The 26,380-nt window shown below is 36.4% G+C and overlaps 1 protein-coding gene across 2 annotated transcripts in view; it reads right to left on the bottom strand.

Moving 5' to 3' along the window:
* PRMT3 (protein arginine methyltransferase 3) overlaps positions 1-26,380 on the bottom strand; it is a 131,729-nt gene that overhangs the window by 11,579 nt on the left and 93,770 nt on the right. For both annotated transcript variants that reach the window (XM_024764690.1, XM_024764691.1), the window contains 2 exons: positions 6,272-6,322; positions 5,988-6,075 (listed from right to left, as the gene is read on the bottom strand). In XM_024764690.1, the coding sequence (XP_024620458.1) occupies positions 5,988-6,075; positions 6,272-6,322 (139 nt within the window). The remainder of the gene's footprint in view (positions 1-5,987; positions 6,076-6,271; positions 6,323-26,380) is intronic.

Below are 26,380 nucleotides of genomic sequence, written 5' to 3'. Positions count from 1 at the left end.
GGGCTTATGTGGGGCTGTGACAGGGTGGGGTTGGAAATGATGAAAAATGGTCTGACTGTAAAGGGCCAAGGTAAGGTCTGGATTTTATCCTGGATATCCTGACAGTCCAGTGTGGGTTTTAAAAAAATTAACTTTATTAAGGTATAATTTATATACAAGAAAACTGTAACATGTAAAATGTGCAGTTCAATGAGTTTTAGTAATATCTCACTCTCATAAACTTTTGCCTACCTCAAGTCTCAAGATTCTTATGTTATCGTCTAGAAGTTTTACAGTTTCAAGCTTTTATATTTAGGTCTATCATCCATTTAAAATTGGTTTTTATATATTTGGTGTCAGATAAAAACTGAGATTCACTCTCTTCCTTTATGAATATTCAGTCATTCTAACACCATTTTTTGAAAAGACTATCCTTTTCCCATTGAATTTACATTGGCCCTTTGGAAAAATTTAATTGACTATACAAAACTGAGACTCTGGATTTCCTATTGTTATATTAATCTATATATCTACTTTTTATATGCCAGTATTATACTGCCTGGGCTAATGTAATTTTTAAGTAGGTTTAGAATTCACATAGTATAGTAATTCCAATATGCTTCTTATTGCATTTGGTATAAATTTTAGAATCAGCCTGTCAATTTCAACCTTGCTAAATTCACTTACTAGTTCTGTAGTTTTTTGGGGTAGATTTCTTAGAATTTTCTACGTACACATTATCTATAAATAACAACAGCTTTATTTCTTCCTTTCCAATGGCTTTTAATTCTTTTTCATTTCTTATTGCAGTGGCTAAGACTTCCAATATAGAAGTGTAGGAGGGGTGAGACTGGACATCCTTGCCTTATCTCAAACTTAGGGAAAAAGCATTTAGTCCTTCTCTATTCAGTATGATGCTAGCTACAGACTGTATGGATGCCTATTGTCAGGTAGAGGAAGTTCTCTTTTATTTCTACTTTGCTGTACTTGTCATGAAGGAATATTGAATTTTGTCAAATGTTTTTTCTGCATCCACTGATATGATCATGTGGCTTTTCTTCTTTAGACTGTTAGCATGGCGGACTGTATTATAAGATTTTAAAATATTGAATTAGCCTTGCATTCCTGGAATAAAACGCACTTGGTCATGGTGTGTTTTCTTCTTATACATGTATGCTGGATTCAATTTGCTACTATTTTGTTGAGGATTTCTACATCTGTATTCATGAGGGACACTGGTCTGCAGTTTAATTTTCTTGTACTACCTTTGTCTAATTTTTGGTATCAAGATAATACTGCCCTCATAAAATTAGCTCTCTTCTATTTTCTGGAAGAGACTATGTAGAACTGGTGTTATTTCTCCCTTCAAGTCGTTGGGAGAATTTGCAATGAAGCAACCTGTGCCTGGAGATTTGTTTTATGGAAGGCTTTTGAGTCCGGCTGCTGATTTTGTAAATAAAATTTAATTGGAACACAGCCACACCCACTCATTTACCTATGGGTATGCAGGTCCCCACTGCTGCCACTGTTACTGCTGCCACCATTGTAGGATTACTTGCGGGCTGAGATATGGGAGAACAGAGAAGAAACATAGAAAAGAAAAATGGGGATTTCCCCCCACTCTCTCTAAGCATTAGGAGACCCTTTCCCCACTCCTCAAGCTAGAATCAGAGGGCTCCTTTGGGAGCTCTTCCTGTCTGTGCTGAGGCCCTCTTCTGAGTTTCAGGCTGTCTGGAGTCCAGGCTAGGGGATACTGAAGGAAAACTAATCACAAATTTACCACCAGTTCAGTGGTAATTCAAATTCTGGTCATCTTCTCCAATTTATCTGCTATTATGTACTTTTCAGAGATTTCAAAGAGCTGTTCCATGCGTTCTGGTTTTAAAGCTGCATTCAGTGAGACAGATGGGATGAATGCACTTACGTCACTGGCAACCGGAATTACTGTCTTTATATTAAGTGTGTTTCCCGTAAACAGCATTTAGTTAGTTCTTGCTTTTATTCTGTTTATTTCTGCCTTTTAATTGGCATGTTTAGGCTATTAACATTTTTTAAAAGACTTAACTTTTTAAAGCAGGTTTATGTTTACAACAAAACTGAGAGGAAGGTACAGAGACTTCTCATATCCCCCGGCCCCCACACATGCACAGCCTCCCCCACTATCAGAAAAACTCATTGGAATGGTACTTTTTTTTTTCTTTTTTTTTAAACCAAGGATGCGCCCACATTGATGATACATCATAATCACCAAAATTCTGTAGTTTACCTTAGGGTTCACTCTTGGTGTTACATATTCTACGAGTTTAGACACATGTAAATGACATATATCCTAATTATAATATCATAAAGAGTATCTTCACTGCCCTAAAACCTTCTGTGTTCTGCTTATTTGTATCCCCTGCCCCTGGCAACCACTGATCTTTTTATTATCTCCATAGTTTTGCTTTTTCTAGAATGTCATTACCACATATCACACAGTGTATAGCCTTTTCAGATTGGCTTCTTTCACTTAGTAAGATGTGTTTAAGATTCCTCCATGTCTTTTCACGGGCTCATAACTCATTTCTTTTTAGCACTGAATGAAATTCCATCATCTGGATGTACACACCATTCATATTTAATATAATTATCAATATGTTTGAATTTAAGTCTACCATCATACCTTTTGTTTTCTATTTATCCATCTGTTTATGTTCCTATCTTCTCTTGAATTGAATAGTCTTTTCAAGATTCTATTTTATTTCCACTACTAGCTTATTAGCTATATTTTGTGGTTTAATTTAAAAATTTTTAGCTGTTGCTCTGGGGTTTACAATGTACATACTTAATTCATCAGTTCACCATTAAATTGCTTCATCTAAGTGTAAGGACTTTACAATATATTTCCAGTTTCTAATTTATTTCTTTTTTAAATCATTGCCATATATTTTATGTCTCCATATGTTTTAAAACACACAATGCATTATTATTTTTGCTTTAAATAGTCAATTATCTTTTAAGAAATTAAAAAGTGAGAAAATAAAGGCTTTTCTTTGTACTCACACACATTTACCATTTCTGGCATTTTCCACTCCTTTGTTTAGAGTGGAATTTTCTAAATATTGAAAATTTTGGTGATATTTTCTTTCCACTTGAAGAGCTTACTTGAATATATTTTGTATTGTTGGTCTGCTCCTCTCTATATGTTTTCTTTTTCTCTGGTTAAAGTTTTTTTTTTTTAATTATCACTGCATACCAGCAATTTGTTTATGATGTGTCTTGGGGTTGTTTTCTTTGTGTTGATCCTTCTTGGAGCTCACTCAATTTCTTGGAGTTCACTCAATTTCTTCAATCTGTGAGTTATAGTTTTTATCAAATATAAGAAAATTTTATCCATTATGTTTTCTGCCCGATTCTTCCATGGACTTCTACTATTATATTTAAGGTTGAATGCTGCATATTTTCCCACAGGTTACTGAGGATACATTAATTTTTTTAAAAAAATCTTCTTCCCCCCTCTCTGTGCTTCTTTTTGGATACATTTTATTGCTGTATCTTTACGTTCTCTGATCTCTCCTGCCGTTAACTCCATCAAATGACATTTTCACTTCAGATGTTGTAATTTCCATCTCTAGAAGTCCTATTTGGATTGCAAATATCTTCTCATATTTTCCTATGTTCATATAAAAGTAGTTATAATATATTTCAACATGCTTGTGTGCTAATTCTATCATTTCTGGGTTTGTTTCTACTGCCTGGTATTTTCCTGCATTCAATGTTTGATTGAATGCTGGCCCATGTTGAATTTTATGTCATTGAACATCTGATATTATTGTTCTCCTTTGTTGCTATTAAGGTTACATGCAGTTCAGTTTTTCCTCTTAAGACTTGTTTTTAAGCTTTGTTAAGGAGCATCCAGAGTTGCCTTTACTCAAGTGACAGTTTATTCCCGCTACTATGGTCCTTCTGGGATCTCCACTGAATAGAGTCCAGAAAGACGCCCCACTCTAGCTTGATGAAATTTGAATACCCCAGCCCTGTGTAAATGCTGGGAAATATCTGGTTCACAACTACTCCAACTGCTTTGCCTGACCTCAGGCATTTCATCCCACATACACACCATCTTAGCACTCATCTAAAACTCAAGGGCGTATCGGAGATCTCCAGAGCTCTTTTTCTGACTAATGTGTACCCCAATACTCTGCCCCAGAGCTTCTGGCTTCTATTCATCAGTACTACCACCAAAGGCTTACTACAGCAGGGTTAAAAAAAAAAAATTCTTGTAACTGAGAATGACCACATTTTCCTTACTTTGAAATTTCTCTTTCAAACTCTCCGCAGGTTGTGCTATTTTAGGGGAGCCTATTGGCCTTACCATTTAAATATGAGTACACACAATGGCAATGAAAGAAAAAGAGAATGTACATGGTGCCAGAGGGCAGCATTAGAATCATATACCTTCTTCACAGTATTCTGAAAAAGCTGAATCAATTACTGTAAGGATTACTGGGTAAAGAATATTTAGGATTTCAAAATTTCACTAGGCATCAAATAACACTTTGTTGTAATTAGGCAGGAGAAAATTCGAATGCTATCTTAAATCCCCCTCAAGATTAAAACATGAAAGAATTAGTATTGCCTTTAGAATTTTAGCATTAAGACAACAAAATGGTTACAGTGAGGGAAAAAAGCAGTATTTTCAATTTTCCCAAAATCAATCCAAATACCAGAGCTAAACAAAAAACAAAACAAAGAAACAGAAATGAGGATGTGTTGGCTTCATTTCAGTTTTGCTGTGCTCAAGCTTTCTAGAGAAAGAGAAAATCACGCCATCAAGGTTTTATTTCCATAGCACTGCAACCTCAAAGTGAAAAAAATGACAAGGTGCTGCTTTACTCTAACAGTGTTTATTTGCATCTACTAAATTCCTTTATGTCTCAACAGTGAAATCAAAACCACATTAGAATTTTATGAAATATTTTAAACACAAAGAGAATGATTTAATGACCTCTACTCAGCTTTGTCAAATCTTAACATTCTGCCACAGTTCCTTCAGTTTTTAAAAGAAATAGTTCAGATACATGGCACTAAACCCCCTTTGTAGCCTTCCCTGATCCTACTTCCATCCTTCCCTAAAGTGAACCACTACCATGAATTCAGTGGTTACCATTCTTAAGTGTTGCTTCTTACTTTTACTATGTGTGTGTGTACATACAGCTGTTTTACATGTTTTCAAACTTCATATAAATCATATATTGTAGGAATCATTCTGCAAATTTTTGCTCAGTGTTGCTTTTGAGAGACACAAATAATTTGATGTTGAATATCTTTACAATGAAGTCTGTTGTACATTCAGTTTTCCTACAGTCAGAAGGCTTTCAGTAAAGATGGGACAAGAAGACTTATATGTAATAAGCAGTTAAAAAAAAATTCCATAATCAAATTCTAACTTTTGGAGTTAAATGTGTAGGTATGTAAGAACTATAGGTGCTCGTGTAAGTGAACAATCAATGAGATGAATGTAGAATTGGATCAGTCTTCAAACACTATGTAAGATTTGAGGAGGTGGACACAGTGGAGAGCATTCTAGACAAATAAAAATATATTTTGAATATAATAACTACTGAATGACATTCTCTTTAATTTACACTTTACTTCTTCTGGTGATATTTCTCTTTGGTCACTTGGGAAATGAGAACATTTTCTTTTATTTATATTTGCTACTTAATACGTATTAGCTATTGCTTAAAGAAAAATTTTCTGATTTTGTGGTACTCAAAATAAGAGCTACATAATGTCACATATATTTTAACTGGCAGAAATAAAATTTAAATAAGAGTTTTCTTTAACTTACTTCTTTAATGAAACGATATGCCACCTAAAATTTATGTACATGGTAAACTCTAAGAACTTATCTTAGTATGTCATATTGCTTCAAATACAGTGGGCATAGAAAAAGTGGTTGTAGAATGAATGAATATTGTTTACTTCAGAATGGATAAGACATTTTCCCCCTTTTTCTTTCTTACCTGCTTTAACTGAAAATGGCTTTTCCAATAGGAATACTGTTTGTTTCCAGTGTGTTTCGGTACTCTGGGGGCCCGTAGAGAATACGACCTGCATTGGTAGAGTTCAAAAGTACCCGATGAAGTACAAGATTTTTAGTATCATGGTACATTAATCTACTACATCTAATACAAGCTCCAACTGCTTACAACAGCAAAATGCTTATGATCAAACACCTTGGGGCACAAAAATAAAATACAATGTATTTCACATAATTAATTCTTATGAGACAACTCGTGATACTTACCTTGTTGTGGCAATTCTTCTCAAAATATATATCGAAGTAGCCAGCAAATGCCTGTTTAAAAATAAAGGAATATAAATAATTATTAAACTAATTACATAACAACTGATTATACAGTCTTAAGCCATGGCAAATAAGAAACCATTTCCAATATCAGACACTCTTAAACTTATGGTAGGTCACTATTTTTCCTGGAAAACACGATACTAGTAAAAATAAAGTAATATAATTTGGCTTTTCCCCACAGAAACAACATAATAATAAGGGCAACAAGGCTAATCAAATACTCAGTATGTGTTAAATTAGAGAAATGACCGTGGTGGACCACTGAAAGGTGAGAATCTACATGGAGAAAGGCTCATGAGGCCCCTCGCCCAACCAGACTCTTCCACTGAGATGCTGCCATGTGAGTCAAGCCTCTACACAACTGCAGCAGCATGAAAAACCCTAGGAGCAGAACTAGTATGTAAGTCCAGTCCAGACTGCAGAAACACAGACAAGTAAACCTACATGATTTTTGACTTCAAGGTGCTAAATTTTGGAGTGGTTTGCTAACACAGCAATAAATAACTAAAACGTACTCTTTTATATGAAGCCAGCTCATTTAATTTCTTCTGATCTTGTTCATCCAGTTTTAAAGCAAAGTACTATGATTATTTTTGTGATGAGATAAATGAAATTTTAAAATATTACGTATTTTTTTTCCTGAAAATAAAAACAAGACTATTCAAATTAAACGTATGTGTAGGCAAATACCCAAAGAGGAAACTCCAACGTAACTCTCAGGTTTACTGTTAACAGTTTACAAAAAGGCCTCTAGAAGAAATTAACATGTTCAAACAAATAAATAATTTTCACTTATTTTTGTTTAAAATTTGAACGATACCATTCCCGTTTCTTTCACTAGTGGGACAGGCTTGACTTAATCTATTTTAAAACTGGCATTAAATAAAGCTTATAAAGTCTTAAAAACTGGAAACTGATTACTGAAAAATCACTATAAAGCTAATTACTGTACTTTCCTGCTTTTGTTAAGAATGTGGAGTTTTACTGATCCGTAGGGTTAATGTGGATTGGGCCCAAACCAAATTCAATATTTCATTTATTGTGCTGTTCATCGTTGCTTGTTTCCTCTTTAGTTCTTCTAGGTCCTTGTTAAATGTTTCTTGCATTTTCTCTATTCATTTCCAAGATTTTGGATCATCTTTACTATCATTATTCTGAATTCTTTTTCAGGTAGACTGCCTATTTGTTGATTGTGGAGATTTAATCCGCTGCTCCTGAGGCTGCTGGGAGAGATTTCCCTTTCTCTTCTTCGTTCGCACAGCTTCCGGGGCTCAGCTTCGGATTTGGACCCGCCTCTGCGTGTAGGTCGCCTGAGGGCGTCTGTTCTTTGCTCAGACAGGACGGGGTTAAAGGAGCAGCTGATTCGGGGGATCTGGCTCACTAAGGCCGGGCGAAGGGAGGGGTACGGATGCAGGGCGAGCCTGCGGCGGCAGCGGCCGCCATGACGTTGCACCCTTCTGCCAGCGTTGTGGGTGTTCTATAGGAGCAGTTCCACGTGTAGATGTATTTCTGATGTATCTGTGGGGAGGAACGTGATCTCTGCGTCTTACTCTTCTGCCATCTTCCTCAACTCCTCTCCAAATTCAATATTTAACCTTGAGGTTCATTATACTTTAGATACCAAGAGAGAATCAAAATACTATATAATTCTGTCAAACTGAAAAACCTGTATAAGTCTCAGACCAATCCCTAAACTGTGTATGTGCAGGAGAGACCCAAAACAGTATACCAAACTCTTAAGAGAATGGAAATGAGATTTGAACCATTGTCTGCCAAGACACTGCTGACAGAACTTATATCTTGACTTTGGATGGACTGCCTGTTAACAACGAACATCAACACTGTCCAGATGATTATAACCCAACTAAGAGTCCAAAATATCCAGGATACAATCCAATATTACTCAACATACAAAGTCCAGGAAAATGTAACCAACTCTCAAGAGAAAAGACAATCAACAGATGCCAATGCTGAGATGATCCAGATGCTGGTACTATCAGACAAAGACTTAAAGCAAATAACTACGCTGGTATAAGTTAATAGCAATGACGTAAAATAAACACACTGAAATGAATCAAAAGATAGGAATTCTCAGTAGAGAAATAGGAACTATGAAAAGAGAACCAAATGGAAATTTCAGAACTGAAAAACACAATAACTGAAACAAAAAACTTCCTGGGCTGAATTGCTGAATTGTGGAATGGAGATGATAGAGGAGGACAAGGTCAGTGAATGTGAAGTTAGATCAAAAGAAATTATCTAATTTTAAAAAACAAGGGGAAAAGATTGAAATAAAATGCCCAGAGACTCAGGGACCTGTGGAACTAACATACATGTAATAGGAGGTCCAGATGGAAAAGAAAAAGATATTGGAACAAAACAAACAAACAAACAAACAAAAAAAAACCTTTCAAAATTCTATATCCAGGAAAAACATCCTTTAGGAATGAAGATCAAATAAATGAATTTTCAAGTGAAGGAATATTAAGAGAATCCATTGCCAACAGGCTTTTTAGAAGACATTTTAAAGGAAGTTCTTCAGGCTGATGGGCAATAATACTGGAAGGAAACCTGAAACATCAAAAATGAGAGAACGATAAATCGTTGGATAAATATAAAACACTATGTTTCCCCTCTGAATTCCTTTAAGATACCTATGATTTTTTAATGCAAAAATTATAACATCATCTGGTGGGGTTTTCAATGTATGCACATGTATGCACAAAGATCAGTGTAGGGGGTGGAGGGGTAGGAGGGAGGAAGAATGAAATCCCACCAGTATATACAAGTGTTTATAAAATCTGGAAATAAAGAAGGTTTATTTTTAAGTATCATAAGCAAAGCAGAAACTTAATAAAGAAAAATTTAAATTGTAGTATCAAAATTAAAAGATGAATAACAGATCTGAGAGTATGTACAATACAGGTAACAAAGGCTCACTGTCCTTTGTACATTAAGCTACTACAAATTAATAAGAAAGCAATACGTCAGGGCTTCCCTGGTGGCGCAGTGGTTGAGAGTCCGCCTGCTGATGTAGGGGACACGGGTTCGTGCCCCGGTCCGGGAAGATCCCACATGCCGCAGAGTTGCTGGAGCCTGTGCTCCGCAACGGGAAAGGCCAAAACAGTGAGAGGCCCGCGTACGGCAAAAAAAAAAAAAAAAAAAAAAAAAAAAAGAAAGCAATACGTCAAAAGAAACTAACAACAGAAAAGCAGGAAATTTACACAAGAAAAATCAAATGATTAATAAACATGCTAAAGAAACTGTTTCACCTACTTAGAAAAAAATAAGTAAATTAAGACAACATGATACAATTTTCCTTGATCATGCTGAGGAAAGGATTTTTTAAATGATAATATCTACATTAGTGGGGAAAGGAGCATTCATGCTGTGAAAGTAAACTGAAATAACCTTTCTAGGGGAATTAAGTAATACACATTAAAAGATAAAACATTTGTACTAAAAAGAAGTCAGACACAAAATAGTACACATAATATGATTCAATTCATATACAGGAAATTCAAAGACAGCAAAACGAATTTAGTGTTACAAGTCAGAATAGTAGTTATCCTTGCAATACTGGTAGAAACTGGAAGGGGTTATGTGATAGGCTCCTGGGTTGCTTGTAATACTCTGTTTCTTAAGTTGAATGCTGGGTATATGGCGGGGTAATCACTTTGTGCAATTTTACCAAACTATACTTATGATTTGTGTACTTTTCTGTTTTCATGCACACAACTAAGATTTCATACAATGTACATACTCATTGATCCAGTAATTAAAAACTTCCAAAAATTAAGTATGCTTGCAAAGATTTAAACATGTCAATTTTAGCCCACATTTTCAACAACAGGTGATCAGTTAATAAAGCATAAAATCTACAAATAATAGAATACCATTTGGCCATGAAAAGTAATCCTGTAGACAAATATTTACTGATTTGGAAAAATGGTTGTGATATACTATTAGGTGAAAAGAATAATATGTATTTATTATGGGCATTTATTCTGTGTTACACAAATGTGAATATATACATCTATATGGAAAGATTTCACCAAGCTATTGAAAGTGGATGATAGATTTGGAATATTAATATTCTTTATGCTTATATATAATTTACATTTCCCATAAATATGAACAACTTCTGTGATAAGTTATTTTTAATAATACTTGAGTTAAATAATCTATAGTATTGCATAGAGAGGCATTCAATTCAACTATTACCTTTGTACATTTCCCTTAATGACTCTCAAAAATCACTCGTCTCTGCACCCCAAGGGTTAGGGCAATGTCTAATATATAGTAGGAACTAAATGAATTTGAAGAAAAAGAATGACAAGTTTTCCCCAACTAGTAATTCTACAAAAAGAACATTTTCAATAACTATTTTTCTTCTCAAGAGATTAGCAAAAGCAAATTAAGGGAAAGTAGCAGGTAAAGGAGAAAAGGTATAAACAGAATAGTAACAGTAATAAAAACTATGGAAACTATATGAAAACATTAAGATGATTTTTTTAAAGATTTTAGTAAGTGGGTTTCATGGGGAGAGAGTTAGTTACCTTATAACTATTCTTTAAGTTATACATATGTTTTTATGTATTCCTTATACTCTGTTACCAAAAAAGAAGGCGGAGGGGAAAAAAAACCCTAGTTAGCTAATAAAACCTTTTGTGAAAACAACAAATTCAGGTTTAAAAAAAGCTCTTACAACATTATCAGAAAATGTGACGTGAGTCTCAAATATATATAAAATACACTAAGTGATATGTCATATATTTAACTCTGATAAAGAACAGACTGGTAATGTTAATATAGTAGAACACTGCAGAATTATAATTATACAAGGTCTTAACAAAGAGGAGAAGCTGATACACCAGTTTACAACAAAATTAAAAAATAAAGATAAAAAGATTTGAGAATACAAAGATATTTTAGAACTGTCTTCCAATCCCCAAATCCAACTATCTATGAAATTTAGTTAAAAATCAAAAAAGAAATTAACGCTTGCCCAGATACCCAAAACTACAGTGAAATATTGAGTAGTTTGGGGGTAACCAAAGAACAGTTTATAAGCCTGAAGACAAATAAATAAGAAATAAAAATGAACGACAGCTATTTTATAGTTCCCTCTGAAGTGCGTTATAGTATATCCAACTCCTTATGCAGATTTACCCTCCTAATGATGTTTGGTTGAGGGTAGTATTAAAATCAGTTCCATAGCAAATATTAATCAGAAGCATGAGGAGAAGTCAGAAAGAAAATCACCTGGGATTTAAAATTACATGCAGATAATGTACTTGTCAGAGAGGTAGCATTTCCTTAACTGAGAAAGTGGAAGATGCTTGCTCTGAAAAACCAAAGGCATTTTCTGGGCTTAATATAGTATTTACTCTCAAACACAAGCAAGGACTAAAATACCACGTTAGGGAAAGCGCTTCCTTTTTTTTCCCCCCTGTATAAATGATCCTTGATAATTAAAATAGATATTAGAAAAAAAGAGGAAAAAACCTTAAACTTGAAACATAGTCATATAAACTAGTGGAACTATGATCAGTGTTTTTATTTCTGCAAGGCCATTATAAACAATCAAATATGTCAGCTGATTTGGGGACAAAACTATTCATTTTGCTGCAGAATATAAACATACAACTATTTTTCAATTATAGTTTCACCTCCTTGTTACCATCACTTTGACAGGCTATCTCTAGGTGTTTTAAATGTTAATTTCAATGAACTTATACTCTGTCTGTGGAAGTCATTCAAATACAAGAATAAACAACCACCACAGGAAATTGAAAATGACTAATTGGCAATGGTAATAAATAACTGCAGCACAACCTGACATGTGCTTGAAAAAGATCAGATAGGTTTGAAGGCCTGACCACAGAATAAATGTCCCTTTTGTTCCATACATATCTCTAGTCAGGGGCAAAGGGAATGCTAAGGAAAAAAATAAGCATTGAAATCAATTATCTATAGAGCTGGGTTAATCTGCAAAGGCAAGGTCACAATGAAATAAATAAAATTTCACTGACTTACACCACACACCACAGTCAGAAAAATTTTAGTTATAAAAGTCACTTAGACTGAGAGAAAGAATGAGTGGTAATTACGAACAATAGTGGTGATGACAGAAGGAAACAGAATGAAAGAAAAATATACAGTAAATTTCTGGGATAGTTTGATCATGCTTGTATCAATCTTCCATAATTACTTTGAAGTGCACAGGAAAATAATACAGACATGTAGCTTTATTGTGCATCTTAAATATTCCTAAGTATTAGAACAGAGTTTCACAATGAGCTGTTTTGTTTCTGCTTTGTGGATTTCACAAAAAGGAAAAACATAACTCACAGCATTTGTAAATTGAATCACTTGAAAATCTGTTTTAAGCCACGTTTTGCTTTTTCATCCCATACATACAAAGGTAGATGCAGTTCGTTTTATACATGCTCATTTGAAGAACAATGACATGGAATAAAAACGAATTACTTTCTCATGTATTTTGGTGTGATGAGTACTTCTTTAAAGCGGACATATCATGTGTGTATGTAACAGGATGCAGTCAATGAAATAAGATCAGACTACATCTTATGATGACGAAGGAAATTAAAAATTATCATTATCACTATCACCTGCAGGGAGTAATTTATCATTTCTGTTCTTCATTGGTATCATGTTCCAACAGCGTGTGGTTACAGCAGATACAATTAGGCAGCTGGCCACAGAAGTAGGAGGATAATGTGCTTTTGATGGAGTTTATCCAAGCATGCAGATAGAGTGCTTGTAATCCATGCAGCAGAATCACTATAACAAAAATACAGTTCATTTTTTGTTGGAGTATTTCTTTCAAAATCTTAGTCTGGAATTCAAAAGCTAACTGACGATGAGTCTGAAGCAAGTGAAGAAAGAGTAAGGAGATACTGCATAAAAAAGGCTATACGTTTTCAGCTTACATCATTGTCTATAAACCAACAAGATGAAGATAAAAATACAGGCCATACTAAGCTGCTGCATATGGTGATAACTGGTATTTAAACTAAGAAGACATAATCAACAAAAATGAAAATTATATATTATGATATTCTCCTAATGTTAACAATAGCTTAAATTATAGACTCTTCCCTCTTCAATTAATTTTCTATTTTATCCCAAGAGGAAATCTGCATCTTTTCTTTCCTGATTCCTCTAGGGAACAATACACGTTAAGTGCCATATACTTCTCAAGGGATATTGCCAAACTGAGTAGTGTTTAGAAATAGATCAAGCAATATGGAAAGCATCAAAACAGACCACAGGTCTCAGAATATTTTTAAAAGGTACTTTTACTGAAAAACTCAACATAACTAATTTTTGATCTACTTAAAATATTCCCAAATTATAACTGAAATTCCCTTAAAATTTACTTAGATTTCTCCCTTGTAATTTCAAAATTGCTTATGAAAGTGGTTTTACGGAGCAGAAGAGATCACCTCTTCAGAACCTAAAACGTAAATACTTCAATTCTGACGTGCTGTAGATTGATACCTTAGGTGGCCTAACTCCTTTACATTTCTTCCTAGCTATAAATAAGATACTATTATTTTATACATTCAATATTCACTGAGATTTACCAATATTTTCACTTAAAAAAACCTTTTAAAGTAAAACGGACATGCAGAAAAGTACACAAAAGTGCACACCATGGTGAATTTTCAAACAGAATACAGCTATGATACCCACACTCAGATCAAGAACCAAGACACCCCAGCACCTAGCAGTCCCCCTAGGCACCTAGCCAACCCTAGGCACCCCCACAGGGTAACTACTACCCTGATTTTTTCCCCAGCTTTACTGAGATATAATTGACATATAACAATGTGTAACGTAAGGTGTGCCATGTGTTGATTTAATGCACTTACACATTGCAAAACGATTACCACCACAGTATTAGCTAAACCCCCACCATATCCCATGATTATCATTTATTTTTTTGTGATGAGAACATTTAAAATCTATTCTCTTGACAACCTTCAAGTATATAATACAGTATTATTAACTATAATCATCATGATGTACATTGGATCTCCAGAACTCATTCAACTTATAACTAGAAGTTTGTACCCTTGACCAACATTTCCCCATTTCTCCCATCCCACACTCCCTCGTAACTACCATTCTGATCTCTGTTTCTGAGTCTGGCCTTTTTATTTAAGTTCTATATACAAGTGATATCAAACAATATTCATTTTCTTCTGACATTTCACTTAGCATAATACCCTCAAGGTCCATCCATGTTGTGGTAAATGGCAAATTTCCTTCTTTTACAGCGTAATAATATTCCATTTATGTGTGTGTGTGTGTGTATGTGTGTGTATATACATATATATATGTATATGGCATATCTTCTTTATCTATTCCACTAATGGACACTTAGGTTACTTCCATATCTTGACTATCATAAATAATGCTGCAATGACCATGGGAGTGCAGATACCTCTTCAAGATCCTGTTTTCATTTCCTTTGGATATATACCCAGAAGTGGGATTGCTAGATCATATGGTAGTTCTATTTTTAATTTTTTCAGGAACTTCCATACTGTTTTCTATAGTAGCTGCACCAATTTACATTCCCACCGAAAGCACACAAGGCTTCCCTTTACTTCACATCCTGGCCAACACTTACCTCACTAACTACCCTGATTTCTAAAACAGATTCATTTTCCCTATTACATACTTCAACATACATCGTGTAGTCTTTTGTGCCCGGCTAATTTTCTTTATTATTGTTTTTGAGATTCACTTATACTATTGCATATTACCTACGCTGTTATATGGCTCTAAGACATATGTGACTATACAATTTATTTATCCAATCTACTGTTGACAGGTATGGAGTAGTTTTTTTTGTTTTGTTTTAAATTACACTAATGAATCAACAGTTTAAATTTTATTTATTTTTGGCTGTGTTGGGTCTTCGTTTCTGTACGAGGGCTTTCTCTAGTTGGGGCAAGCGGGGACCACTCTTCATCACGGTGCGCAGGCCTCTCACTATCGCGGCCTCTCGTTGCAGAGCACGGGCTCCAGACGCACAGGCTCAGTAGTTGTGGCTCACGGGCCCAGTTGCTCTGTGCCATGTGGGATCCTCCCAGACCAGGGCTCGAACCCGTGTCCCCTGCATTGGCAGGCAGATTCTCAACCACTGCACCACCAGGGAAGCACCTTGAGTAGTTTTAAGTTGACACTTTTATGAACTTTTTTTATAATGTTTTTTTGGTGAATGTAAGTACTCATTGCTATTGGGTATATACCTAGGAGTGAAACCATTGCTATGTGCATATATATGTGCATATATAACTTTTGTTAATCTTTATTGCTTCCTTTACCTCTGGTCTTCCATCAGGGATCGTTTTTGTTTGCCTATATACCCTTCAGAAATCAGTTTCCTGGGGCAAATTCTTTCTCTATTTTTTTTTTTTTTTTTGCCTGCGCCACGTGGGATCTTAGTTCCTCGACCAGGGATCTAACCCATGCCCCCTGCAGTGGAAGTGTGGAGTCTTAACCACTGGACCGCCAGGGAAGTCCTTCTTTCTATTTTTTCACCTGAAATATCTATTTCAGCTTCATTCTTAAAAGTTATTTTAGTTGGGTAAAATTCAGAGTTGGCAATTATTTTCTTTCAGCACAGTGAGGATATCATTTTAAAAAAATATTTATTTACTTGGTTGCACTGGGTGTTAGTTGCAGCAGGCAGGCTCCTTAGTTGCAGCAGGCGGGCTTCTTAGTTGCGGCATGCATGTGGGACCCAGTTCCCTGACCAGGGATCAAACCTGGGCCCCCTGCACTGGGAGTGCGGAGTCTTATCCACTGCGCCACCAGGGAAGTCCCCGCGAGGATGTCATCATTGAATTATCTTCTGTCTTTCCAATTCTACTGTTCCTGCTGAGAAATCATCTATTTACTGCTCCTTTGAAGGTAATTCCAATGCTCTAGTTACAGCCCCACTGAGGCTTCTAAAATGCTCTCTTTGGTTTCTATAGTCTTAGTAGGATGTATCTAGGTGTGGATTTATTCCCCTCTTTTCAACTGAAATATAATTCACATACCATAAAAATTTCCCCAGTTAAATAAACTGTATAATTCTATCTATCTATGGCCGCATTGGGTCTTCATTGCTGCGCGTGGGCTTTCTCTACTTGCGGCGAGCGGGGGTTACTCTTCGTTGCAGTGTACGGGCTTCTCGTTGCAGTGGCTTCTCACTGCAGGGCACGGGCTCTAGGCACGCGGGTTTCAGTAGTTGTGGCACGTGGGCTCAGTAGCTGTGGATTGAGGGCTCTAGAGCACAGGCTAAGTAGCTGTGGCACATGGGCCTAGTTGCTCCGCGGCATGTGGGATCTTCCCAGAGCACGGCTTAAACCCGTGTCTCCTGCATTGGCAGGCGGATTCTTAACCACTGCGCCATCAGGGAAGTCCCTCAATTTTTAAAAAAGTATATTTGGAGTTGTGCAACCATCACCATAATCTAATTTTAGAACATTTTTTATCACCCCCAAAAGAAACCCTATATCCATACTCCTTGTCTTATGCCCTGTCTACAGAGTTGCCTATTCTGAACATTTCATATAAATGGAATCACAGAAATGGAATATCATATAAATGGAATTCTTTTGTAGTTGGCCTCTTTTGCTTGTATAATGTTTTCAAGACTCATCATTTCAGGGTTCATACATTCTGTAGCAGGTATCAGGACTTCACTGTTTTATAACCAGATAATATTTCATTGTGTGGCTATACCACATTTTGTTTATTCATTCTTCAGGTGACTGACATCTCGATTGCTTTCAGTTTTTACCTTTTATAAATAACGCTGCTATGAACATTCATGAACAAGTGTTTGTGTGGATATGTTTTAATTTCTCTGGGGTATATACTCAGAAACGTAAAATATCTATCCATTCCTATTCAAGTTATGTTGTACTTCTTAAATTGTAGCTCACTGTCTTTCGTCTGTTTTGGGAAATTCTCAGCCATTATCTCTTCAAATAGTTTGAAATATTCTCATCTCCTTTCCCCTTTGGGACTCCCATTTAAACATATATTAGACCATTTCTTGTATCTTCTATATCTCCTGCCCTTCCCAATGCTGCACCGTGGCATTCCTCTGTGCTTCCTTCTGGATATTTCCTCTGACATAAAATCCAGTTCAATAATCCTCTCTACACTAGTGACTTAATATTTACCGCTAAACTCATCTTTAGTTCAGTATTAGAATATCTGTTCGGTTCTTTTTCAAATCTGTTATATTATTATTTCTTAAATATTTCCAACTATTTGTTTGACATCTGTAATTTCTTTTGTCCTTGAACTTAGTAAGCATAGTTATTTTAAAGCCCATAACTATACATCTAACACCTGTAACACCTGGAGCTCTATTTTTATTTCCTGTTTTATCTGGTTCTTGATTGATGTTGTTTTGTGTCCTTGTGTGACTCATTACCTTCGATTATGTTCTGAACATTATATATGAAAAACTGCAGAAATAATTTCAGACTTATAAAAATACTCTTCTAGAAAGAATCTTTTTTTCTGCCAGGAACCTGAGGGTGCTGGCAAAAGCAAAGTTATCTTAATCTAAAAATGGGGTCTGGGGCTTCCCTGGTGGCGCAGTGATTAAGAATCCGCCTGCCAATTGGGCTTCCCTGGTGGCGCAGTGGTTGAGAGTCCCCCTGCCGATGCAGGGGATGTGGGTTCGTGCCCTGGTCTGGGAAGATCCCACATGCTGCAGAGCAGTTAAGCCTGTGAGCCACAACTACCTGCACTCTAGAGCCCATGAGCCACAACTACTGAAGCCTGCGTGCCTAGAGCTCATGCTCCACAATAAAAGAAGCCACCACAATGAGAAGCCCGTGCACCAAAACGAAGAGTAGTCCCTGCTCACTGCAACTAAAGAAAGCCCACGTGCAGCGACGAAGACCCACCACAGCCAAAAATAAAAAAATTTATAATAAATAAATAAATAAATAAAAATGGGGTCTGAGAATTTCCTGGGCCACCCAGATGATTTGAAGTGGGGCTGCAGTCCCTGCAAGGGCTCATTTACCTCTGTTTTACCTTACCCTTGGGTACAGTCTTTCTGGGTCCCAATGCAATGCACTGGGGAATTTTTAAAGAGCTCCATTTTTGTATTCCTAACCATGTGAGGCTATCAAAAGGGCTACAAAGTCCTTTAGCTGCTTCCTCTGAACTGGTAAACGCCTACAGGGCAAAAGCAGTCCCAAATGCCAGTCTCATTTCTTTGGATTTTCTGAGTCTTGGCTTGGTAATGCTTTACTAATTTATCTCTCTGGTACTTTCAAACAGATAATATTTAGTATTTTTTTCAGCTTTTGTAGCTGGTCTCAGTAAAAGGGTAACTCCTTTTACACAGTCCACTGTTACAGAAGGCAGATTCATCATTGCACTATTTTTTTTTTTTTCCCCTATCTAAGGTACCCCCTGTAACTCTCTTCCCCATTCTCTAAACTAGCTCCTTCTTACTTGTTATGTCTCAGTTTAAATGTTACTTTCCCTGGGCAGCCTTCCCTAATCCCGCAGAGTAGATTATAATACATCCATTAAATGTCCCTACATTCCCTGCAATAACATTCACCATATTCATAATGCTTTTCGTTCAATTGTAAACCCCAACAGGCCCTTTAGGGCAATCTCTCTGCAACTGTGTTCACCTCCCTATCCTCAATGCCTAAGCACAATGACTGGGCATTCAATCTAAACATTTAGTGAAAATAGCCATGCAGTTACAAAGGCATGAAATAGCCTGGGATGTTCAGGGACTAAAGGAAATTAATAAAGATTTGCTAATTGAGTGAACAAATAAAAGAAATGAAATGATATATTATGCTCAACTCCTACCGACCTTTGGGAAAAGAAAACCATGAGGCTTTACTTATTATTTCCTACTTTTTATTCAAAACTCATATTTGATGTCAACTACTCTAGAATATTCCTTGATGTCAGTACCAGCATCAATTAATCAGTCACTCCCCACTAATTTACTGCATACAGTATGAGGAAGCCTTTCTGGAAGAAAGCCATGCCTAATACGGTAAAACCTTAAATATGAGCAAGATTTTCGAGGAAAGTGAGTAAATAAGAGTGTGCCAGGTCAATGCTATCTTTTATATATGCCTGTAGTATTTAAATTCTATTATAGCACACCACAGTACAATCATCTATTTATCTGTTGGCCTCTCCTACTAAATGAAGGTCTTTGGGGCCAGAGACTACATACTTTGTTGTATTCACAGTGCCTAACACAGCACTAGTATCCAATACATGCTGCTTGCATGAAAAGTCATTTTGAAATGTTTTGTGTGTGTGTGTGTGTGTGTGTGTGTGTGTCTGTGCTTGCCACTTAAAAACTCTTACAGCCCACTGCTTCTCTCGTTTTCTATCTCCTGCTTCCTCACATGTCATCAGTGTCTCACAGTTCAATGTCAATGGTTACTGTTTCCTTATATTCCATTTTTCATGCTGATTTCCAATGTTCCTTAAGAGCTATAAGGCCTCTATGGCCCACTCCTCATTCCTCAAATGCCAGAAAATACTATCAATGATAAGTAAACATTATATTTTTAATTTTAAGGACAAAATAGTAGATATATTGAATTAAAAAATGAGTGCAGAACAAAAAAGAAATCAGTTTTGTGACTGCTGCAGAGGTTTAAAACTGAAAACTATTAAAAACTCATTTTTGTGACTAGGAGATCAATCTCTACCAGACGCTTCTTGTCTTTATGAAATTTCAGAAGTATAAACTAGGAGATGGAATACTGAAAGAAATCTTGACAGACAGGAAATAGGGGGCAAGTAGAAGATGTGATACACTTTACCTTCCAGGAATGAACAGGATTTTTTTTCTGTTTTGAAAAGTGAAGTAAAAAATATGGCTACCACCTCCCCGCCTGAGCCCTTCTAAAAACTATCCAACATCTGGGGTGAGAATGAAAAATCTGGCAACATTACTTTTTTTTTTTTTTTGTCATTTAGGGCTGCAATTTTTCAAAGGTAATTATACTAGTTAGTAGAAGTTAGGTGTTTTTTTGATTATGATCTCTGAATACTGAGTGAGACAATGACTTACATCTTTCGGGGCCCCCATTCATGGGATTGGATGCTGAATAAAAGGATGACGAGGAAAAGAGAAAAAAGAAATCAGATTGAATGCTATGGTACAGACTTTAGGGACAGCCAGGACATATCACTTGTTAAAAGAACGGGCATGCTGTAGTAGCGATGTCACTGTCTTAGTGATCTAAAAAGTAAAAAATGTGACTCTGCAAAATTGTAAGAAGAAAGGAGTGATTTTGCTTTGAGAAGCACCTGATTTGCATAAATGCGGCATTTTGAAAGAAGGTCTCATTTCTTTAATCCATTAGATATTCAGGGATACGAACAGGTCAAAGAGTTCATTGCATATCTTTGCCTGTAAAGAAACTGGTCTTTAAGATAGTACTGAGAGCCAAATCAGTGATGCTTGTTCAATCCTGATGGAGCAAGTAAATCCAATCTATGAAATCACACCATTCTAAATCCCCATAAGGAAATGAATGTTAAAAATAAAACTAAATAATCCTTTCTTTAAAAAATGCAGCAAGATAGGAAAGTGAATGGAAATACTAATCAGATCATTTTATGAGCATTTTCTATGTGCCAGGCATAGTGGTAAACGCTTTTATGCACTATCTCATTTAGCACTCAAAATAATACCCAGCAATTACTGGTGTTATTATCTCTGCTTTTCAGATAAAAATTTGAAGTTCAGAGAAGTTAAATGCCTCTTGTAAAGTCATACTGGTAAACTTGGCCCACTGGCTTTAAGGCTTGAAGTTTTTTGTTTCTTTGTTCGTTTTTAATAAATTTATTTATGTATTTTTGGCTGTGTTGGGTCTTTGTTGCTGTGTGCAGGCTTTCTCTAATTGCGGTGAGCGGGAGCCACTCTTCGTTGCAGTGCGCGGGCCTCCCACTGTCGTGGCTTCTCTTGTTGCGGAGCACAGGCTCTAGGCGTGTGGGCTTCAGTAGCTGTGGCACGTGGGCTCAGCAGTTGTGGCTTGCAGGCTCCAGAGCGCAGGCTCAGTAGTTGTGGAGCACGAGCTCAGCTGCTCTGCAGCATGTGGGATCCTCCCCGGCCAGGGCTCGAACCCGTGTCCCTTGCATTGGCAGGCAGATGCTTAACCACTGCACCACCAGGGAAGCCCAAAGTTTGAAGTTTCTAACCACAGTGCTAGATTACCACGGTTTAAACTTTCCTCTTTGATTTAAATTATTTTTAGAAAACTCCCTTCAAGATTGGTCCTTTCCTCATCTAGTCTTCTAAAAAAGAAAAGGATAAGACTGATTTAGGTAAACAGGTATATACAACAAAAAATTTATTTTTTCAATTCTTGACTCATCTTTGCATGTGGACTGATCTCTCCTGTGAATATATCCATATACCTCAGAAGTCTGGAAATACTAAGTGCTTTAGGATTTTTAGAAGATCTGAATGCTAATATTTACGATCGTTTCTGCCAGAGCATAAGTCAAAGGGAATCTGAACTGAGAAAATTACTTCCTTATAGGTCATTATTCCAGAGATAACTGCCTGAATCAGAGAGGAAAATACCTGGTCAAACTCATTTACTATCACAACCTAATAATGCTAATTGGCAGCCTCTGAGATAAGGCTGGGGAGAACTTCCCTGACATCTCTAATCAAGAGTCCACTATTATTGATTATTTGATTTTTATGCTTATTGCTGTGCTTAAAATAAATATTTTAGTTGGGCTTGAGTATGATTATTTCTCTCATAAATTGATTCTGACCCTGGGCATTGCTGACTTTAAGCATGACCCCTATACCTATCTAAAATTAAATTATGATCGTAATGTAGCTTAAGAATTTCAACATTCCACTCAACCTGTATTTCAGAACAACTGATGTTCAAATCCTTTTATAACATAACTCAATAGGCGGATTCAGAATCAATTTTAATGAATTTTTTAAAATGCAGACTCAGAAGTGTCATTTACAGCATGGCTTTCAAAGAGGATAAAGCATAGGAATCTCTGTTGACTCCAAGGACTAGATGTCTTACTCAACTTCAGGGTTCCTCATTTTGTGGACTTCTGCATTCTCTCTGCGTAGGTTAAGTAACAGTTAAATACTGCAGGTGATTCTTCCCACTATTCTACTCAATAAACATATACCTCAAAGTTAATATGAAGTGGGAAAGATATCTTTTTAAAAATTAATTTTTTCTTAATGGTATGTTTCCAAGGAGAGAGAACAAAAGTAGGTAAGAGGGCAACTAAACATGGAGAATGAGTTGAAGAAATCCAGATTTTAAAAGGTTAAAATCCTTAGGGGTCCAGTTTAGAAGGATGGACCCTCTGTGGCTGGGAAAAATGAAAAATAAGACAGGATTAAGTGGAAGTGTCCAAAATTTTGTAGGTAATGCACAGGGTACACCTGGACTTTAACCAAATCTCAAAAATATCAGAACTAGCTAGAATCCCTTTAAATATGAGACAAAGCATTCTTTTACAGCAGAGTCATATATTATATAGAGGATAAGTCACATATTGGAAAAATCTCAGATAATCAAAATCACTCAGGAAAACCCCTTAAGGTTTTGCATTGGAGACTGAAATATAAACCATCCCTCAATATGTTCAATACAACCAGTTCTTCTGGCAATGGCACAAATCACCATTTCTTTGGTTGGGCTCCAGATAAAGCAGATGGCTTGCAGAGTGCCATGTTGTATTAAAAATACAGTAGTCCCCACTTATCTGCAGTTTTCCATTCTTTGGTATCAGTTACCCGTGAAAATATTAAATGGAAATTTCCAGAAATAAGCAATAAGTTTTAAATTCCATGACCTTCTGAGTAGTGTGGCGAAAGCTCACGCCCTCCTGCTCCACCCCGATCAGGTTGAGAATCACCCCTCTGTCCACAGGATCCTTGCTGTTTATCCTACCTACCCGTTACTCACTTAAGTAGCCAACTCGGTTATTTGATCAATTGTTGAGTAAACCTTATTGTACTTAGTAATGGCCCTGAACTCCAAGAGTAGTGATGCTGGCAATTTGAACATTCTCTTATTGTGTCTAATTATAAATTAAACTTTATCACAGGTATGTATATATAGAGTATGGTACTATCCTTGATTTCAGGCATGCACTGAGGGTCTTGGAATGTGTATAAGGGTGACCACTGTATATACCTTTAGACGCAAGAATCGCATGCAGTCCAGCAAGATGCTTGTACTACAGAAATACTTGGAAGCGGAAGATAACTAAAGAAACAGCAGATGTGTTTCCCACCTCAGGCTCATTTTGGGGCACATATTCATTAAGTAAAATGGAGGGTAGTATCATCTGCACTAATTAGACCATTAATTCTCTCATGGACTCTTTTTCTTCTACCTGAATAATTAATTTGGATCAAGTTCTATTTGCACATGATGTTACTCCCTTGGATTTGCCTACCAAAAAAAAAAAGGGAAGTGAGAGAGAAAAGAAAACTTTTAGAGCCTATTAACCTCAAGAAGTAGCACAGGTTAGAAAATACATCCTAGTTCAAGAGTGATTTTATGATTGCCTATACTTCTTTGATTCTACTGTCATATATCACATGTGGACAGAACATGTCACAAGTCTGACTGGACAAGACAGACCACAGAAGAGTATTCTAATTTCCACTGGACATCACTACTTGCATATCTCAAAGGCATTTCAAATTCAACATACTAATAAACGAGCTTCTTATCCTCCCCTCTAAACCTGTTCTTCTTCCAAGTTTCTTTGTCTTACAAAATAGTACCATCATTCTTCAAATTGTAAAAGGAAGAAACCTTACAGACACCACTGTGACCTCTTTCCTTCATCTATCATTATCTAATCCATGCTCAAGTCCTGGCAATTTTACCTTCTAGATAGCTCTCAAATACATCCACTTTTCTCCATCTCCGCTAAAACTACCTTTGTGCAAGTCACTGTCATTTCTTGCCTGAGGTACTGTAATAGCTGACCCGTAGGCCTCTCATATCCACTCTGGTCTCCCTAATAGTTCTCCACATTCCAACCATGATCCTTCTCAAGTGCCCTTAAGGTCATATCACTCTCTTTAAAAAACTTCAATTATTTCCCACTGGTCTAAGGAAAAAAACAAATAGCACAGGTGCTAAATGATCTGGACAGCTTGCCACCCTCCTTCAGCACTGGTCTTCATGCGCCAGCCATGCTGGGCTTCTTTCAATTCCTTTTACTCACCAAGCTTCTGACCACTGGATGTCCTTTTTTGGTTTGTTCTTTAAGAACTTTTAAACTGAAATTTTTTTTTTTTGCGGTATGCAAGCCTCTCACTGCTGTGGCCCCTCCCGCCGTGGAGCACAGGCTCTGGACGCGCAGGCTCAGCGGCCATGGCTCACGGGCCCAGCCGCTCCACGGCATGTGGGATCTTCCCGGACCGGGTCACGAACCCGTGTCCCCTGCATCGGCAGGCGGACTCCCAACCACTGCGCCACCAGGGAAGCCCTAAACTGAAATATTATGTACATGCAAAAAAATAGAGATTTTCTTTTTTTAGCCAATGTGAGAATCATTTATTTAAAAAAATGTTTTATTGAAGAATACAAGTATAAAATATATAACACACACATAAAAGTGAGGAAATCACTGACTGGGCACAGTGGACTTTTACAAAGTGAACACACTCAACCACTACCTAGATCAAGATACAGACCACTCTCAAGACCCCAGAGCTTCTATTATTCCCCTTCCAATCCAATGATAAATCCTCCCACAAAATGTAACCACTATTCTGATGTTTATCACCATTATACTAGTTTAGCTTGTTATGGAAATTTAAAGACAGATTCTGTATTTGGCTTTTTTTCCTTTTTTCATGAACGTTGTATTCATGAAATTCATCCATGTCATAGTTTATAGTCAAGATCACCTTTTTTCCCCACTGATGTATATTATTCCATAAATATACTGCATGTATTTATCCATTCTACTATTGATAAATGTTTGGCTTACTTCTAGTTTAGGGATCTAATGAGCAATGCTGCAGTGGACATTCTTGTACATGTCTTTTTGGTGAACATATGAAGGTATTTCTAAGAGTGAAAAGGTTAAGCCATAGGGTAAGCATGTGTTCAGCCTTGGTAGCTACAGCAGATAGCTGAGTTTTATAGAAGCAACTTAGCACAGTACATTTGCCTCATCACTCTTAGGCGTTTCTTAGAATACTGTCATTATTATGATCTTTTAAAAAGATCCGACTATGAAGAACTTCAAACATATACACAATTATAGAACCTCTGAGTACCTATCACTTACATTCAACAGTGACCAGTATTTGACACATTTGCTTCATCTATTCTCCCTCTGCCCCGTGCCCCTCTTTTTGCTGAACTGTCTTGAAGTGAATGCCTGACATCATGTCACTTCTCCCCTACCTACTTGTTTATGACTCTAAAAAATATGAACATTTCCTTATATAACTACAATGCCTTTATCACATATAACCAAATTCTCATTAATTCTTTGGTATTATCTAATAGCCACAAAGTGAACTTTAATATCTGTCTCCCCCATTAATGCCTCATCAATAGAGGCATTAATGGCTTATTACTATATTCCCTTGCAGCTATATTACTATAATGCCTTATATATTGCCTAATGCCTATTATATTACTATAATGCCTTGCAGCTCTTAACACATAATACTATTCAATAACCAGTTCCTGGAAATAAAGAGATTTAAGTATTCTCAACACCATCTAAGCCTAACTCCAAAGGTTCAGGTTTCAGAAGAGAGCAGAAAGTTCAGGACCAGGCTCTAGACTGTATGGTTATTCATTTAAGTAGAAACCTAAAACTGACTGTAGAGGTGGAGTCTCACAATTAGAAATGCTCTCCCTCCGAGACATAAAATTTACTTAATGAAGCCTGTTAAAATATATACCAGATGTCCCACTAAAATCTATGATGCAAGTTCAAGACAAATCTTACTAT

The sequence above is a fragment of the Neophocaena asiaeorientalis genome, unplaced genomic scaffold (assembly GCF_003031525.2).
Source record: "Neophocaena asiaeorientalis asiaeorientalis breed wild unplaced genomic scaffold, Neophocaena_asiaeorientalis_V1.1 scaffold230, whole genome shotgun sequence".
In the NCBI taxonomy this organism is placed as follows: Eukaryota; Metazoa; Chordata; class Mammalia; order Artiodactyla; family Phocoenidae; genus Neophocaena; species Neophocaena asiaeorientalis.
The sequence above is the reverse complement of the archived record's forward strand: the minus strand, read 5'-3'. Positions and strand labels throughout refer to the sequence as shown.